At 26.4% G+C, this 19,414-nt stretch overlaps 1 protein-coding gene across 1 annotated transcript in view; it reads right to left on the bottom strand.

Annotated features, from left to right (window-relative positions):
* Positions 1-19,414, bottom strand: part of LOC132933479 (whirlin) — a 47,904-nt gene that overhangs the window by 7,603 nt on the left and 20,887 nt on the right. Inside the window, exons 11-15 of the mRNA XM_060999750.1 lie at positions 18,615-18,711; positions 18,426-18,545; positions 13,062-13,142; positions 10,971-11,099; positions 3,815-3,937 (exon numbers count right to left, since the gene is read on the bottom strand). Of these exons, the coding sequence (XP_060855733.1) occupies positions 3,815-3,937; positions 10,971-11,099; positions 13,062-13,142; positions 18,426-18,545; positions 18,615-18,711 (550 nt within the window). The remainder of the gene's footprint in view (positions 1-3,814; positions 3,938-10,970; positions 11,100-13,061; positions 13,143-18,425; positions 18,546-18,614; positions 18,712-19,414) is intronic.

The raw sequence follows: 19,414 nt of genomic DNA, 5'->3' as shown, positions 1-19,414 counted from the left end.
CCAAATTCTCAACCTCAAATCATTTTCTCAACAATCCTGCATCACTTGAAGAAGCCCTCAATAAATACAACACCACCAATATTCTTAATTTTTTCAAACAAATAGATTTAGATAAAAACAGTAATTATACCTGTATATAACATATGTTTGTTTCTAATCTATACAACTATATAAAATGAAGTCGGTTTTCTTTGTTCGGGATAAACTCCGAAATTACTGAACCGATTTGGTTGATTATTTTTTTGTTGTGTTAGTAATTGTCAGGACAAGGTTCTTATGAAAGAACATTTTAGGAAAATCCACCAGAAAAGTAGAAAATAGGGATGTCAAAAATATAACAGTGAGCGCCATCTATCCAGAAAAAAATAAACTAAATAATAAAAAATTTAGTTCATTGTTGCAGATTAAAATAATAATAGTGTACTATATATTGGTTGCTATTGGTTAATACAGCATTTTTGTTGATTTGTATTATTATTTTTCGTCAATATATATATATAGGTATATATAAATGAATGTTTGAGTGTAGATTAGACCTCTGGGAAGAAGATAGATTAATTTAAAAAGGGTTAAATTTGGTTTTTTTTATTCATCGGATTTTAGTACGGTTAGGTTAGGTTAGGATTTTGTATTAATTGATTATATTAATCCACCGTAGGTGGAATTAAGTAAAAACGACAAACTTCGTATAACTTTGATACTTAAGAGTTAAATCATACATTTACGTACAAACAGCACGGGGTCCGCGATCTACCGCAGGTAGATTGCCTACCTGATAATCTACTGTTGTAAATCAGAATTTTTATTCCAGGCAACAGAAAAGTCAAGATAAATGTTAAACACCATACACCGAATATTAAATAACGGATTGAACAAATGTTGAGTCATATAGAGTTGGTACATTTAACTGGCAACGTAGTGCAAAATATATTTATCATTAATACTGCTAGAAACATTTCAATACGTTTTCATTAACCATTTTTTATATTTACTTGCCGATCACATTAAACGATAAAATTTGAATAACAAATTATACATATCATCCTCCGGAGGCAAAATAAACAACCAATCACGGGCAAAGCTGTGACGGGTCGGCTAGTATTGTATAAATACATTTAGTATCTAAATAACACTCTAGGCCAGTTGTGGTTCTTAAACTTTTTAGTACCGCGACCCAATTTTCCCCCGAAAAATCTTTCACGACCCACGTGGTTTAACTTTTCAAAAAGTAGTTATAAAAAACAAAATTTGTTTATTACTTTTATTAGGTATTTATTATTTTATATGTTTATAATCAATATATTTTTACTAAATAATGCACTTTTAACAATGAGGCGTATTAATAAATACGACGAATTATTATTTATTATCCACGTAATTTTTGGTACTATATTACTAAAATAATATAAGTATATTTAATATTAATTTAACATAAATTTCTTGGAATCTATATAGGAAAAAAATGTTCACGACCCACCAAAAATTGACTGACGACCATCCAATGGGTCGCGACCCACAGTTTGAGAAACGCTGCTCTAGGCTAATAATCGCTGTAATTGAAGCCTTAAAAAAAAGTTATTAAGGTAATCGCGTCATTGAAAAAATAAGAATATAATTATTTACTCGGTATCCTATACATTTTTCACGTTTTTATACGTACCCATTAATCTTAATTAATTAATAGTCATTACAATTATTATTATATTTTTATTCATTCACAGAAATACAAAAATAGTATATTATTTGCAATTTTGATGGGTAATAATAATATGTGTAGGTAATTAATTATCTACTCTAATAACTCATTTGGTAATTATAATTTAGTATAGTTGTAGACCATAAGATAAACAAATAAATACAAATAATTATCTTGTTGGATTTTGCCATTGATTAAATTATTAATCATGGTTGAAATATACAAGGTTATTGCATATATTATAACACTTCTCAATCAAATACTTGATGATAAAAACAAAAATGGCAGCGTAAAGGGAGCCAACAATAATCAAGTATATAAGCGCGGGATTTTGAATTTGTTAGCTTTAGTCGGCGTATTTTTGATGATAAGAAAAATTGATGTTTTTGATATCCCTTTACGCAGCCATTTTGTTTCATATGATAACAATCCAAGTCGATATGCAATAACCTATATATTTCAACCATGGTATTAATGTAGGTATATTTAATAAGTATCTACTTACAGAAATTAATTTTAATACATAAATGTATTTAAAACTGTAAGACTTTTATTAAATTTCTAAGTTATTTGATAGCTTTAAAAAAGGTATAATTTTTAATTTTATATGAAAAAATTGACTTATATTTTCTAGTTAACTTGTAACTTTTAAAAAAAAATTAAATTAACTTTTAACTTTAAACTTAACTTAACGATTTTCAGGCATCATTTGACAAACTTTAACCCGTGCTACAAAAGTTCTAAAGTTTTAATAATAAAAAGTGTTCGAAATCGTTAGATTTTTTAATATAGTCAACTATAAGTTATAACTAGGGTTCGGATTTGAAGGCAAATGCCTTTCTTTTATTAATCATAATAGAAAAATAATTTTTATACAAAAATGTGTTTCATTTAATTTATTAGACGATGGAACCTTTTTTTTTTTTGCCTTTTTTGCCTTTTTACTTATAAATGCCTTTTTGCCTTTTTTTTACCTTTTGTACTTATAAATGCCTATTTTGTGTTTAATTTTTCAGTTGATTTATAATTTTATACACAGCTTGCGTATATTGCTACAAATGGGTTTTATTATTCGCAATATTTATCGATATCGTCTTATCGAGTATTTGGTATTTACTGAAGACAGCCTATCAAAGTACATGGTAGTCAATTTTTTTTTTAATACCAACTAGTTTATTTTGCATGCAGTTTTAATTTTTAATTTGTATTTTTCTCAAAATGTGTGCAATTGAAAGTGTTTAAAAAATGTTCACTTTTTTTATTTTGTAGTATATTTATGAATTGCCTTTTTATATAAATTAAATGCCTTTATTTGCCTTTTTTTACATTTTAAATGCTTTTTTTATTGATTATATTGCCTTTAAATCCGAACCCTAGTTATAACTAATGAGTAATGAAAGAATAATTGTACATAAAGATTTGTAGGACATTATTATTTATTATCATTACCAAAGTTTGTAACTTACTCATTTTTTTAATTTACAACTTTTTTAAATATTTAATAAGCTTAAATTTTATTAATAATAAATTTGTCATCATTTTTTGTCACAGCAACAAATAAAATATGTGTACTACCTAATTATATAATATATTTTCTAGATAATACTACACATTTTATTCTACGGTACAAAAAAATATTATAGAATCGTTATGTGGGTTTGTTCTTATTGCAGTTTATATATTATCGTACATTAGGTACCTACACCTTGGACTCATTCTACATGTTATCAGATTTAAAAGTTTGTTCAATTCAGATAGTCATTTGTTATTTTACTCTAGCTTTCAGTTGCGATTTCAGTAAAATAGGTAGGTATCTCAAAATTGTAATAAAATACATTGTATGTATTATTATCTCCAACTATTAACTAAAAGATGCGACAAATGAAAATGTTGACTAGATTTTACCAGCTGAATACAAATTACCTACACAGTACACCATTAACAGCTTTTACCAACATTTTCCTACAGCTATAGTAGATATATTATTGTTGTAAGATCGCTGACCAGTAGCGTATCTATTTCGAAATCCTGTCTATCTAGTATCTTCGCTTCAGATCTAAAATCTATAGGTACTAAGACTTATTCTACTAGGTACATCTACATGTATTAAATACTTACGTGTATGTTTATTATCCTTGGAAGTAGATGTTTTGTATTGATTCCCCCTTCAATCGCAATCCCGAGTAATGGTTTAATTTTTTTAACAATTATACGAAGATTGCCTTGTTGATCCAACATTATCTTTAAAGTAAAACACAAAAAAAAAATTAAAAAGAGTCAAATACAAGTGATTTCATACACCTATATGTTTTAAAAAATTACTATTTTAAGATGAGGATGATTCACGTGGGAATTTAGACCTCGCTTGATGTCGTTATTACAACTAAATGCACCCACCAGCTTTTTTTGTTTTACTATTTCCTATATTATACTGCTTATACTTTATACTGCTTTAACAATTGATTTAAACTCCTTTATAATATATTATACCTATATGAAATTATAACTATGCACGTCGCACGTGTGTCAAACCTTATAACTGTTCTAAGCATTATTCAGAGGGTTTGAAACATAAATGTAAAAATGTATACATTAAAAAAAAATCTATAATACGAGTAAATAGCTGATAAATAGAGATAATACCTATCCATTGTTTTAATAGCGATGTATAGTAGGTTTATACATATATATTACCATATATATTATTATAAGTGAATTAAGAAATTTAAGTATGAATTTAAATTATAATCAATGTTAAATATCAATTTTATTAATATTTTAACAGTCAAATTATGATATAGACTATATATCATATAGTTATTACTTAGTTAATGAATTTTAACATACTGAAGTCAAATAAGATATAGTTATACAAAATGTATAGACAAAATAATTATTGAATTAATTCAAACACAAAATTTCAAGTGCAAAAAAACACTTAGTTTATTCAAAGTACTATATAATAGTGTGCCAAACATTAATCGAAATAGTTTTCTATGGGATTTAGTATATTTAGTATTTATTTAAATGCTTTGATTTTCAACTTCAATATCCATGCTTGTAATATAGTAAATCTAGTAAGTACTTAGTTGGGCAAAAGTCAAACGTTTCCAGTACTTGTCTTCATAATTAGGAAAAATAAAACAATATTAGGGAAAAACGGGAGTTTGTTTTTTTGTATAGGTAAACATTTAAAGTTCATGACGTACAATGTACATAAAAAGTTAAATAAAATTTTTATGATTGTTTTAAGTTACAACATTGGATATTCACTTGATTACTCAAGATTTTCCTATTTTATTGTAATTCAAAAACAAATAACTGTAGATACATTAAAATTTCACTGAATGTTTATATTTTCATTATCTATGCACCATAAAATTAATACACTCGTTTTGAGCTGTTTACGGACAATTTCAAATTTCAATTTTTAATTTTAGATTCTGAGCGATGCGATGAATGTATTGATTTTACAATGATATGTGTTTTTTTTTAAATTTTTTTTTGTATCTGTCATCACCTTTTAGGACAGTAAAAGTGCTTGGATTTTCTTTAACAATAACTTTTCTGATAGGAAAGTGAATCTAGTTGGTACTTTCAAAAGTAAAAATTTCTCAGTAGTTGTTTTCAATCGCGACGTGAAAAACAAAAGAAAAATTAAGGAAAAACGGGAATTTTTACGCAAAATCTGTCTTTGAGAAAATCGATTTTGGTTTTTGGTGCAACTCTAAAACAAATGACCGTAGGTACATGAAATTTTGACTGAATGTTTATATTAGCATTTTCTATATACCACAACATTTTCCAAATATTTTGACTTATTTTGAGCTGTTAACAGACATTTTCAGTTTCCATTTTTTAAAATTTTTTTTTCTATAAATATCAATAAAATTTTATCTGTTGGGTAAAAAAGCTTGAAAATTTAATAGAAGGTTCCTAGGTTATTGTTTCAAAGACAGATGAAAAAAATTTAAAATCCTTAGTCACAGTTTTTATTTATAAGTAGGGCACGGTTAGGTTAGGTGATGTTTCATTTGCAACTTTTTTTCTATTTTTTCAATTAATTGCTAAGTAAGTTTTAAATACGTTTCATGTAAGTACGAATTCAAATCTAAAAGTTTTAAGTGCAATTTTTTGCAATTTTTGGGATTTTTTGAATTTTATTGCAATTTTGTCGAATTTACTCATTTAAACAACTATTTTAGCAATATTTTACATTTTTACACATAACGGTCGTATGGATAAGATTATACCATAATATCTGCAGCCATAAAACCCAATTAGTAGTATAGTATACACTACACAGTAATAGTGGTATCTTATCGAAATAAAGATAAAAACAAGTCGATAGGTATTCAATACAATACAAAAATAATTTGTGAAATGTGACTGACTGTATAATCTGTTCTTCAGTCACTCCGTGAATTTTGAACGATTGTGTTGTTACAGTGTTAAATATGCCGAAAATTAAACCAACTATTTCTACCGTTGTTAAAAATTACGTGTTAGAATTTGGAGAAGATGTGTTTTCGTGTGATGAATCCGTACTTTTTTGTAAATAGTGTGAAACAAAAGTAAGTTCTGAACGGAGGTATACAGTTACACACCATATTGAAACTGCAAAGCATAAACGGGCAGTTAATCGAAAAAATAACATCAAAACCTCTACATCGCAACTTCAAGTAACGTCATTTTCCAAAAAATCAACATTTAATAAAGATTTGTATAAGGCAATGTTATCCGCCAATATTCCATTACATAAAATCAATAACGAAGATTTTCGTTTATTTTTGGAAACATATGAAAAGAGACATTCCAAATGAATCTACATTGCGTAAAAATTACGTGAACGAAGTGTACTCAGATACGTTAAATAAAATAAGAGACAATATAAAGGGAAATAAAATTTGGGTCTCAATAGATGAGACCACAGATGTTAATGGGAGATATGTGGCTAACGTTGTGATCGGAACACTCCAAACTTACCAACCAGGAAAAGTGTATTTATTAAATACAGAAGTTCTCGATAAAGCAAATTATTCAACAATATTATCAAATTATTCGATAAATCAATGTTCCTTCTTTGGCCGGACGGTATTCGTCATGATGACGTTTTCCTGTTTCTTAGTGACAAAGCTCCATATATGATAAAAGCAGGGACTACAATTAAAGCACTCTATTCAAAAATGGTGCATGTCACATGTTTGGCCCATGGCATGCATCGAGTTGCAGAAGTCATACGCGGAAAATTTCCTGAAGTAGACAAATTAATTGCTAAAATTAAACAAATATTTTTAAAAGCACCAAGCCGAACTATTCTTTTTAAAAATAAAGTACCAGATACACCATTACCACCACAACCTATTATCACGCGCTGGGGTACGTGGCTTGAGGCTGCATCATACTACTGTAAATATTTTAATGAAGTGAAAAGTGTAGTGCAAGAACTTGATCCTTATGAAGCCGTTTCAATAAAAATATCACAAAATATTTTTAGCCATAATTCAACTTCAGCCGATTTAGCATTTATTCACTCAAATTACGGATTTTTGCCGGACGCGATTTTAAAATTAGAAAATCAAGGACTATCGGTAGTTGAAGCCATTAATATAATTCAAAATGTTCAAAATAAATTAGAAAATGTATTTGGTGAAATCGGGATTTCAATCCATGAAAAATATAAGATAGTTATTGAAAAGAATACCGGACTTAAAACCATTATTAAAATCAATGATATACTAACTGGACAAAGAAAATCGTTCGATTGTTTACCCGAAGACTTAACAGTAAGCGATTTAGCTTATTTTAAATACGCTCCGCTCACATCAACCGACGTAGAACGAAGTTTTTCGAGATATAAGAACTTACTAGCTCCAAATCGAAGAGGATTTGATTTCGAAAATTTAAAACAAACACTTATAGTACAGTGCAATGATGTATAATATAATAAATTTATAATGGCATGATTATAATGTAATGTATATATTTTTTTTTTTTGAATTATTTAGAATTTTAGACTATAATTTATAACAGTAAGCTTAAAACATTTATAACAAAACGTTGTTATTTTTTAGTGCAATTTTTAATATTTTAAGTGCAATTTTTGGTATTTTTTAGTGCAATACTGCAATCAATTTTACTATTTTTTTAGTACTACAACATCCGTGCCCTATTTATAAGCATTTAAAGTTCAAATCTTCCCAAATTACGGAAAAATCACGAAAATTAGCAAATTATTTTGAGTTGAGAATTTATAAAAATTTTTCTTTTTACATCTAAGATTTGAAAATGTAATACAAGATTATTCATAAGTTTGTCTACCTTTATCAAAAAAAAAATGTCTACAAGAAAGTCAAATTAAATTTTTATGAGCGTTTGAAATTCATATTTTTACAATATTTGATATTCACTCGATATCTCATGTAACGATTTTCTTATTTTATTGTAATTAAAAAACGTACGATTGTAGATACTTGAAAATTTCACTGAATGTTTGTATTAGAATTTTCTATACACGACACAATTTTGAAAATAATTTGACTCTTTTTGAGCTGTTTACGAACATTGTCAGTTTTCAAATTTTTTAGCTTTTTTTCCTATAAATATATATAAAATTGTATTTGTTGGGTAAAAAAACGTGAAAATTGAATATAAGGCTCCTGATATATCTTCGTATAATAGCAGTTGAAAAATATTAAAAAGACATAGGCACAATTTTTTTTTATAAGCATTTAAAGTTCAAATTTTAACAAAATTTATGAAATTTATAAATTAATAATTATTTTGTAGTTAAAAATTTATAAAATGTTCAACTTTTATAGATTGAAAATTCAAAACAAGGCTCCACGTAAATAGGTTATATATAAATTACTTTATTCACAATAATATCATCAAATATACTTGGTAATATCATAGTCTGACTGACTGTTTTCGCTCAGAATCGTTTTTCTTATACAATGATATTATATCATTGAATTCAAATTTAACACCATCCATTACAGTGACCCACTTGTAACCTACTGTACAGCAGAGCGACATCCACTTACCCACCTTTTTTTTCTTTTTAAATACCAATAAAATTTTATTTGTTGGGGTCAAAAAGAGTGAAAATTAATACGAGCATAGTTATTTTATACTATTATCTTCATTTACATCATATCTAATTTCGTCCAAATTTGAATTTAAAATGTCTGAAAAAACGGTGTTCACATATTATTTAGATTATTTGATTAAAATACTAACTACTTATGTTAAACCTTGACTTTAAATTTTCAATGCTTAGCTATAAAAATTGATTAATTTGTACATTTTTAACTACAAAATAATTTGCAAATTGTCGTGATATTCTTCGTGATTACTTTAAATGCTTATAGAAAAAATAGGCATATGTACCTATTTTTAATATTTTTTACAGCAATCATAACAATTTCTGTGGGATTTTATATTACATTTTCAAGGTATATCTCCAAGTTAAGTTACCAACATTAATTGTATTGAAAATAATTAAAAAAAAAATAGAAAAATCAAAAATTTCCCATGCCTATTAATATCTCAAAAGAGTCAAAATATTTTGAAGATATAATCAAGTATAGAAAACAATAAAATAACAATTTTGTGAAAATTTAAAGTGTCTACAGATATTGTTTTTAAATCATAACAAAATATCAAAAACCAATGGAAAAAAAATAGAAATAGTTTATTTACGGGCGAATAAGTACCTATCCAATGTCGAAAACATTTGAACTTTAATTGCTCTCATAGAACTAAAGTGACTTTCCGGTGAACTTTTGTATATCATATGTAGAAAAACATAATGAGGTAACTATATAACCTATTGTATTACATTTTTCAATGTTAGATATTAAAGAAGAAATTTTATGAAATTCTAACTACAAAATAATTTTTTATTGATATTTTAAGAATAAAAAATTCAAAAAAAAATCGAAAATGCCAAATATCTCTAAATAGTCTAAATAGCTCAAAATATTTTATTAAATACAGAAAATGTTAATATAAACATTTGGCTACAATTTCATATTCTATATCTATCTATACAGTAATTCGTTACTGTCTTACACTCTTACTAAGTTAACTATCTACACCAAAAAATCAATATAGATTTTGTCAAAAACTGATTTTTTGTAAAAATTTCCGTTTTTCCTTTATTTTTTTCTGACCCTTAAGTGTAAGTATAAAATGTATTATCATAAACCACCCTCAAAGATGAAAATAAATGCATTTTTCTACTATAAGTGTTTTTTTACTAAAAAAAAACCATACAAAATATATCAATCAATATATTAATCGATCAGTGCAGAATCTAATAAAGGTAAATGCCTACTTGAGATTTTCACCAAATGTTTATAAAGAGTGGTTCATAAAAGTGAACAGAATTGAAATTAGTGATATTTTTTTCTGTTTTCATAATAGCACTGATTTAAAATTTGATGTTATCCGTATTTTTAATGGTTTATGAGATTTGGTGTATTGTGTTACACGGTGCGTCTTAATATCGAGCAGCGCATTTTAGAACTCAAAACGCATTACAACTTACAAGTACGGGGAAAGTGCAGTTACCGCAGCCAGAGAGTGCATATACCTGATATTGTGTTTCATACTTAAATCGGAGTATAATATATATTATACACAAGTCATTAATATTATATTATATATATTTTTGTAAAAATGACTTATTTAATTAAGTTATCTCTTAATAATTTCTGTCCATATTTATAAAACATCATTAACATTGTCTATATAGTATACATGGTAGATATTAAATTATTTCCAAAAATATTTTTGATTTTTTAAATTTTTTTACTGCTTTTGAAATTTTTGAATTTTATAATTTTAATTTTTAATGTTGATGAAAAAGTTATATGCTTGGTGAAAAGGCTTAAAAAATATGTATACAAAATCCCAAATAGTTATTCTTATAGCTATTAAAAATATTAAAAATACATAAGCCGTACAGATTTTACCAGTTAAATCTCAAAATATCTATTCAATTATATATTATGTAATAAATGATTTATAAATCAGATCAAATTTTAAACGCCATATTATATATTACTTAGATTTCTGATTCGTTGATTCTCATAAATAACCAATATCGGAATAATATTGCATGTAAACAGTAAGTACCTATATCTTTATTATAAATTCCCTACATTAAAATAATATAATTGTAAATTTTATTTTTTAACAGTTCAAATTTAATATAGGTACTTACTTGTAAATAATAGTAATTTAAATGTATATTATTCAAAATTACCTGAGATTCGTTTTGTATATTATTTGAACATGATGACTCTATAAAACCACTTTCTCTCCGATAACTTCCATCCTCATCCAGCAGTTCATTTTTACCATCGTATGACCGCCCGTGTTTGTTTGATAATTGCTTTAAAAAAATGTTTTTGTTTCATTAATAATTATAATTTACTAAATTATCATTGCCTAGCCTTGTGAATAACTCGAGACAATCACGCATAAATTAATTATAAATCACTTTTTGTTTGTATCGTTATTAAAACGAAAACAATATAAAATTACACTATAGCTAGTCCACCTTAGACTTCTATTTTTAATTGCCACTATAATATAAACGCTGTATCATCAGATCTTGAAAATCTAATATTATTAAAACAATTTGGCAATGTTTAACTTTTCTTTTATGTTTTAGTTACAACTTGTCAACTTGATGTTTTTTTTGGTTACATTCCAAGTTAAAAATTTAAGTCCGAGGACCGTTTAAGTTACTTATTACTTAACATTTAAAAATGTAATTATAATTGAAATAGGTAACAAGAATAAACACACATTTACCTATAGAATTTTATTTTTAGTTGCTTTGAGTTAAAAGATACCCATGTTTAATTACACACATTATCTTTAATTGTAATGAATATTGTAAATACTAATATTTATAATCAAATATCAATCAATGATATTACATATTATCTATAGTCTGTTCAAAATGAGATCGGACCTTGGCGGCGACCAGTTTTCGTTCGCGACGGTCAGGCTCCTGCCCCCCCCCCCCCCCAAGATCGTCGGCGGCGGCGCGTCAGGCCGAGCCGCAGAACAAAGCCACGCCCATGCGCACAACTCGGCCGCCGAGGTTTGATCTCATTTTGAACAGAGTATAATATACGAATAGAAGACTCATTCGCTTTGTTTTACAAGGATATTTGTATAAACCTAGTAACAAAATATTTGTTCTTCCATCCAATTTTAGTAATTACTAGATTATATATTATTATAATTAATAAGTTATTAAAACTACATACATTGAAATAAATTAAACAGATTAAATAGGTAGGTAGGTACCTATTTAATGGTTAAGCATATTATTAATTTTAGATGACATAACTAAAAATGTGATGTGTAAATGTAAATGTATAAACGTGAATAATAAATAATGAATCTATGGAATAAGTTAGATTGTATGTGTATAAGACATACAATATTATTGCAACAACTACTCATGCTTAATATAAGCACTGTTATATTGTTAATTCTGAAGGTTTACTAAGCAAAAGGAATATCAAAAATAATCCTGAGATTTCAAAAACTAAATAAATAACCTCAAAATATTATACTAATATTATTACTTATTTACCTACTACCTACTACACGATATTACGATTATATACAATTTAAATAATTATATTTTTAAATTTATAATAATTGCAATTATTTGTAACTTTTGACCTTCGAGGCAAAACTATAGGATTTGTTTTGAGCTTCTATTTATAAAGGCTGCAATAAAAAAAGTGTTATTATTTTGGTCTTTGACCTATGTTATAGCAAAATAATACTTACTTCACGGACCCTGCTTATTTAAAACAAAAACCATGTCAATATGAAGTTTAGAAAAGCCATATTTTATTAAGTACAAAAAAAATTACCGATGATTAAGAAAAATATAAATATATTCGTGATAAAGTGATTAAATTAATAAAAGCCATTTAAGTATTTTAACTCTGAAGTGCACTTATAGGGTATTTACAAAAATTATTTACCTATGTAATTTTGGAATATGGTCTTAAGTAGCTGAAACACTAAAGGATTATAAGACATGCCGAATTTTGAATTTGAAGGTTTGTTATATGAAAAGTTTGTTAGGTATAGATAGATAAGGAATATAAATTGAAACTACAGTTCTTTAGAAGCTCTAAAATGAATTATAGATCAACTAAATAAAACATATAAACACAGAGCAGTAAACAAGATAATATAAGGTAAAATTCTAGTTAAAGATGAAAATAGAAGACGGTGTTCCAAAACTAAAGAAAACATATCTAACTACTTGGTTCACATACAAAAACTAAATGGAACTGAAACATCAACTGAAACTTACTAGAGAACTTCCATAGTACCAGGATTTCAATTTTTGGGTCCATCCCCCTAAGTGGGATCGCAGTCCCTCCAAGTATCCACTCTGAAAGCATCAGCAATGTTATTTGCGTAAAGTTTAAAAAATACCTATAATTAAGTAGCAATACAACTGTATGTAATTAATTTGCATATTTTATATTTTATTCAAATTTTTTTTTTGTCGAATTTGTGTACTAATTTTAAAAATTATATTTTGCAATCAAATTGAACTGTAATAAATAAAAATGAATGCGCTACTCAAGACCAATTTAACCAGTGAATGTATAAAAATAACAACTGTTTTATTTTAACAAAGAAGGTGTGAATATATATCATATAGGTATACCTATGAATATTTGTTTTTTTTTTATCAGAAAACTGAATATTAAATATAAATACTTTTCATTAATTTTAGGTGATAAAAAGTGAATCTAACTGATGAAAATAACGATATGTACTTCGTGTAAGTTGTTAATGTTGATAGGAAAGTATAGGGATACTTTAGGTACTTACAAGTGCACTTCCACACAATATACTGTATAGTATTTACCTAATTAAAGCTAATCTATTTTTTTTTTTTTTTTTTTAACTAACTACCTACAATATTATATACTCGAGATTGTATGCACTATAACAAGATAACAACGAAGACTAAGAATTAACAATAAAAAAAAATAATGTGTACCTAGGTAAATATCAAAATAACTAAATATTATTGATAGATTTATTATGTTATTACCTATAAAATATATATTACGACAAAATACATGTACCTACGATGAAACATATCAAATAAAATATATTAATAGTTATCACCTAGTTAAAATTAATATTTTATTATTTTACATTTTATAATTTATAGAAATATTACTATTTTATTTAGGTAAGAAAACATTTTTTTTATGTACTTTCGTTTTCCCTACTCTTTATTTTTAAATAGTTAAATATAATATAATGAAAACAAAAAAGGTGGCTAAATGGGTGTCACTCTGCTTTACAGTAGGTTACAAGGTATCTTGTATATGAAAAACGATTTTGAGCGAAGATGGTCTGTCAGTCTATAATATTAATAAGGATATTTTTTTTTTTTATTGATCGTTAAGTCCAGCAACTATGGCCATTAGCTGTTTGTTTGTTTATTTGTAGGGGGGATACTGTTGGTTGGTAAACACGTGTGTGTAGTATTTGGCAGATTTTCAAGTGGGCCCCCGTAGGTATCTGTCATGCCCGGGTGGGGGGATGGCGGCACTTGTTCTCCGGACACCGTTACGAGGATCGAACCCGGGTCGGCTGCGTCGCAACCGACGCCTTGGTCCGCTCGGCCACTCCGTCCCCCCCAATAAGGATATTTATTATATTAATAACGACAAAATAAGAAAATCATTGTATGATAATTTGTTAGTTAACGGGTAAATGGTAATGTCTTACTTCAAAAGAATTTTTATCGACATTAATTTTTAAAAAAACTAACAAAAATCGAAATTTTATTATATCTATAAATAGCTCAAAAATAGTCGCAATATTTCTAAAATTGTATGGTGCAAAATGCGTTGCGAATTGTTGCAAATTGGTTGGAAAAAAATGATATTGATTGGGTTCTGATCGCTGGATGTTGGGGTACCAACTTCACGTACGTCATAGAAATTGCTAATATAAGCATTTTGGGAAAATGTTATGTATTAATGGTTAGGTGTTTGTTTTTCCTGACGTTATTGAAAAGTATTGGGGACTTTTTACTTTTTACCCCCTAAAGTATTAACTAGATTCATTTACCAAGGTATCATAAAAGATGCTGTTAAAGTAAATGGAAGTATTTTTACTGTCCCAAAAGATAATGACAGACACAATAATAATGAAAAAAAATTACACCATTGCAAAATCAATACATTCATTGCTCCGCTCAAAATCTAAAATGCCTATTGTGGTTAAATAATTTACCAATAAATAATATCATGCATTATAATATTGTGTACGTGTTTTTTCTTATTATTGTAATGATGCACCATCAACTAGTGACATTTTAATAATTTTGTAATAACTATCATTGATTATAAATACTAATGATTTAAACTGTTTTAAGTACCTATATTTGCATAGGCGCAAATAGCGTTTGGGATTTGGAGGGGCTAAAGTCTTACTTTGGTAATATTTAATAAGTTTAAAACAAAATTGTTTGGGGGGCTATGGACATTTTTAGGGGGGCTTAGCCCCTAAATCCCCCCGCCCTATTTTCGCCTATGTTAAATATATTCGATACCCGATTGAGCACAGCAATTATCTGCCAACATTTTATTTACCTGATTGAGATCAAACATTTTTTAAATTTTAAACATTATTATTTCGAATTGTAGTAACTATTTACATTATAATATTAGATATATGAGTACATGACCATACCGTGAAGTACATGAAGTTTAAATATGGTCAGTGGTCGAATTGATTAAAGAGGAAAGCTCTGTTAAATATAAAAAAAAGTTTTCTGAATTCTGATTAAATACGTATTATGTGTTTATTCAAGAGTGATTGAAATGTATTAATTTTAATTTTAATTTAAAAATAATATTTATTTTTATAATTTTGACATTATACGTGAATTGTAACTGTAATAACGGTTAGGTACAAGACAATTATCACATATGAATGGCTTTTTTAACATCGTAATTATATTCTATGTATCCTATAACTATATATTTTCATGGCTAAACAATTCCGACTAGGTATTAAATATTAATTATAGTTATTTTGATAAATTGATTCAATAAACTATAAGATTTAAATTTGATTTTCTTAGTGGTAATAACTATTTAGTTGTTTTGAATTAATTAGGTACATGCAACACAAATTACGAAACCTACTCAATTAGTATGCTACCAACATTGGAAACGCAACCTACTCGAGATTCAATTTCGTTTAATATTAATAAAACCAATAATAATAATAATGTCTTACACTCTTACCTTATCTTTTTACACTAAGAGGACTTGGTATCCGCATGTGTTTTCTCCGTCTTACACATGTACAACATACCAAATTTTCGTTCACCATTTTCAATAGTGTTTGTCAGTTTTGAAGTGTGTTAGTTGTGAGTTATTGTGAGTAGGTATATAAAATATTAATATTTAAAAATTAAAATATCGTAAAAAAACAACGAGAGAACACGTATAATGTTCTTACCTGTAAGTTTGATAATAGGTCAATTCACTCTAATATCAAAACTGACAGCACACTATTGAAACTGGTGAACGAAAATTTGGTATACCGTACTTGTGTAAGACAGGCACAACACACAGTACCACGTCCTCTTAATTCACTATTTCTTCGAATTAATAATTCTTAACTTAAAAATTAATATGTGTCAATTTGACGTCGCGTCGTGCGTTCGTTCACTGATCACCACAACCAACACTTCAATTAATTGTTTTTAAAAAAGACATTTATTCAGCACTTTTAACTCTAGTTTGTTGTTCCATATTTTTGCTTGGTTATCCTCCATAAGATCACCGTTTTGTACAAAAACCCATAGGTACAAGCTAAACTATTAAACTCTTTTCAATGGTCTGAATGAATCATTGTCACTTTTTAATTCCATTCAAAATAATTTAAATACCTAAGTGTACATATCTTACAGTTATATCTCGTTTATCAACAATAAAAAATCTTTGCTCTGTGACCTCACCAGTGCGACAGCATAGATCCAGGATAGGTACTTATCTTAATAACTTTCTTTCATTAAAAAATATTTTCTCCATTTCAATAAATAATAATATTATAAAAATATAAAAATATAAAAAAATAAATCACTCTAGCGATCACAACACTAACGCTGTTACATTATACAATACATAGATACTAACTAAATATTATAAATTAACTATCCATCAGACTATAAAAACATGTTATTTATCTTAATTTTAGCTTTTTTATTATACATACCTATTCTGTTGCCCTTATTGTATCATATAGGATTAATAAAATGTAGGTAACATACTAAAATACATTTTTAGTGAAGGTAGCATACTAAACGAGTTAATATATGTGAAAAATGAGTAGACATACTTAACAGTTAAATTTTCAATTATCTACACTTTAAAAAAATTTTATTTTAAGTTGATTAATTTAACGGAAATTAAAAACTATGTATATACCATAGTAATTATTCATATAATGATTTATTATTAATTAAAAATGAAAAGTTATAATATTTATATTGGCAGGTCATTTTTTTTATAGGTAATCACATAAGTAGGTAGGTAATAACTAATAATTATATCAATATATAATAATATAATATGATAAATGATAATAAAAAAACAGTTGTTTTCTAAATGAAATATTGTTATTTTAAGTATAGAATTTTCTAAGTAAGACAACTAATTGATAAATAATTAAAAATAAACAAAAAAGTATGGATAATTTTGTATTTAATTATTTTTCCCATGCATACTAAAAAGTTTTATGACAATGATCATAAATGGTAATTTATGTTCTATAGTAATAATAAAAAAATACATCATCACTTAAATATATAACAATGTTAATAAAATAATCCCCTTTTGGTTTTTTTTTTTAGTGGATCAATTTCATAACAAACCCAACCATGTGGATGCATTATTATTAGCAGTTGGAGTGTTTTGATGGTTCCGCGGAATACGAAGAGAATATCACCAAGACAACAATGTTACAATAAGATATATAGGTACCTAATATATAAATATAATTCTATAAAACTAACAACACACCTTTTATTATAGATTAATTACATTAATTATTTTCTAAAAACTTGTTTAAAACTACAATATTTTCAAGATTAAAACAACATAGGTATATTTTAACCAAATTAAATAGATTGGTAAGTATCATCTTATACTTGTATGAATTATTGTGACTTTATAATATGTACCAGGTACCTATATTATATTATGTTGCTTATTTATTTTAAACTATGTTTATTATTTGAATGTTTTTAAATAAAATGCTCTACCTACATAAATATATTGTAGATAGTAGATAGATACCTATATTAAATTAGAAGGTACATAAATGAAAAATGTTTTAGAAATATGACTAATACACAGTTTAGTGTCACGATACTTTATAAACAATATCTATTTAGTGTAGGTAGGTACTGTCCAAAGAGTAACTTTTATTGCAGTGGAATACCAAAATCTAAAGTTTCTATATAAGACTGAAGTTAATAGGTATAAGAAACTATTTTACGCGACTATAGGTACAAGTTGTACTTTAAAATGTTTACACTCTGACATTAATAGAATTTATAGGTACATAATTTTAGACCATTGAATTTCTAATGTTAACAAATTAATAATTTTATGATTTTGTACTTTACCGATGACCTAGTCATATTAGATTCATCATAAATGCCTGAATTTCGATGCGTATAACCAACATCAATCAAATCGTTATGATATTTTCTTGGTAAAAGCTCAGTTTCCAAGTCACCATAATCCTAAATAAAGAATTATAAGGATCAAAGGAATCCATAACAGTAGTCATTATAACATTTTTTGTAACTTACTTGATGGCTAAATTCAAATTCTTCCACTTCCATATCTCTATGAGATTGTTCGTCGGTTTTCATCGGAGAATGTTTTCCCTCAGATTTTCTATCATTACTAAAAATGAAACAATGGTAAGGTTACAATATTTTAACAGAATAAATACTAATATTCTAATACCTATAGGTTTTTGTATTGATTACAATATAATAATTTATCGTTGACTCAAAAGCTACTAAAAGACATGAAAATGAATGAATTAATTTAATTATAAATATAATATACATAGAATGATGGGTAAAATGTATTTTACATAACATAAGCATAAACCAAAGGTTCTACAAGTCTTTTTTAGTTATTAAATTATCAAACCTATATAGTAAACACCTATATAAATAATTTTTCTAAAACTGTATTTTAATAGTTATTACTTATCAGGTATTAAAATATTTATATAACAGGTAAGTACAATAAATCTAACACGAGTTAAATCTTGTAAATTAATAACTTACTGAAACCTTTTGTTATCAAAAATATTTAAAAACAGAGTAAATACCATGACTGTTTTAGAAAAATGAAAGTAAAAAGAATGTAATCTAAAAAATATTTTCAATTTAAAAATACTACTGTATCGTCGGATGACCATGAATGAGGTAATTATACAAATACAATAAATACAAAAGTGAAATTAGACTATGTATGATGTTTAAAAATGAACTAAATCAAAACGATATATAAATAAATTTTAATAAATTATCATTGTTATTAAACAATTGTTACATAGAATGTGAGCTACCTATATAATTATATTATTTCCTAT

Source organism: Metopolophium dirhodum, chromosome 1 (genome assembly GCF_019925205.1).
Source record: "Metopolophium dirhodum isolate CAU chromosome 1, ASM1992520v1, whole genome shotgun sequence".
Lineage (NCBI taxonomy): Eukaryota > Metazoa > Arthropoda > Insecta > Hemiptera > Aphididae > Metopolophium > Metopolophium dirhodum.
Note: the sequence above shows the minus strand (reverse complement) of the source record. Positions and strands in the feature narration are given on the sequence as shown.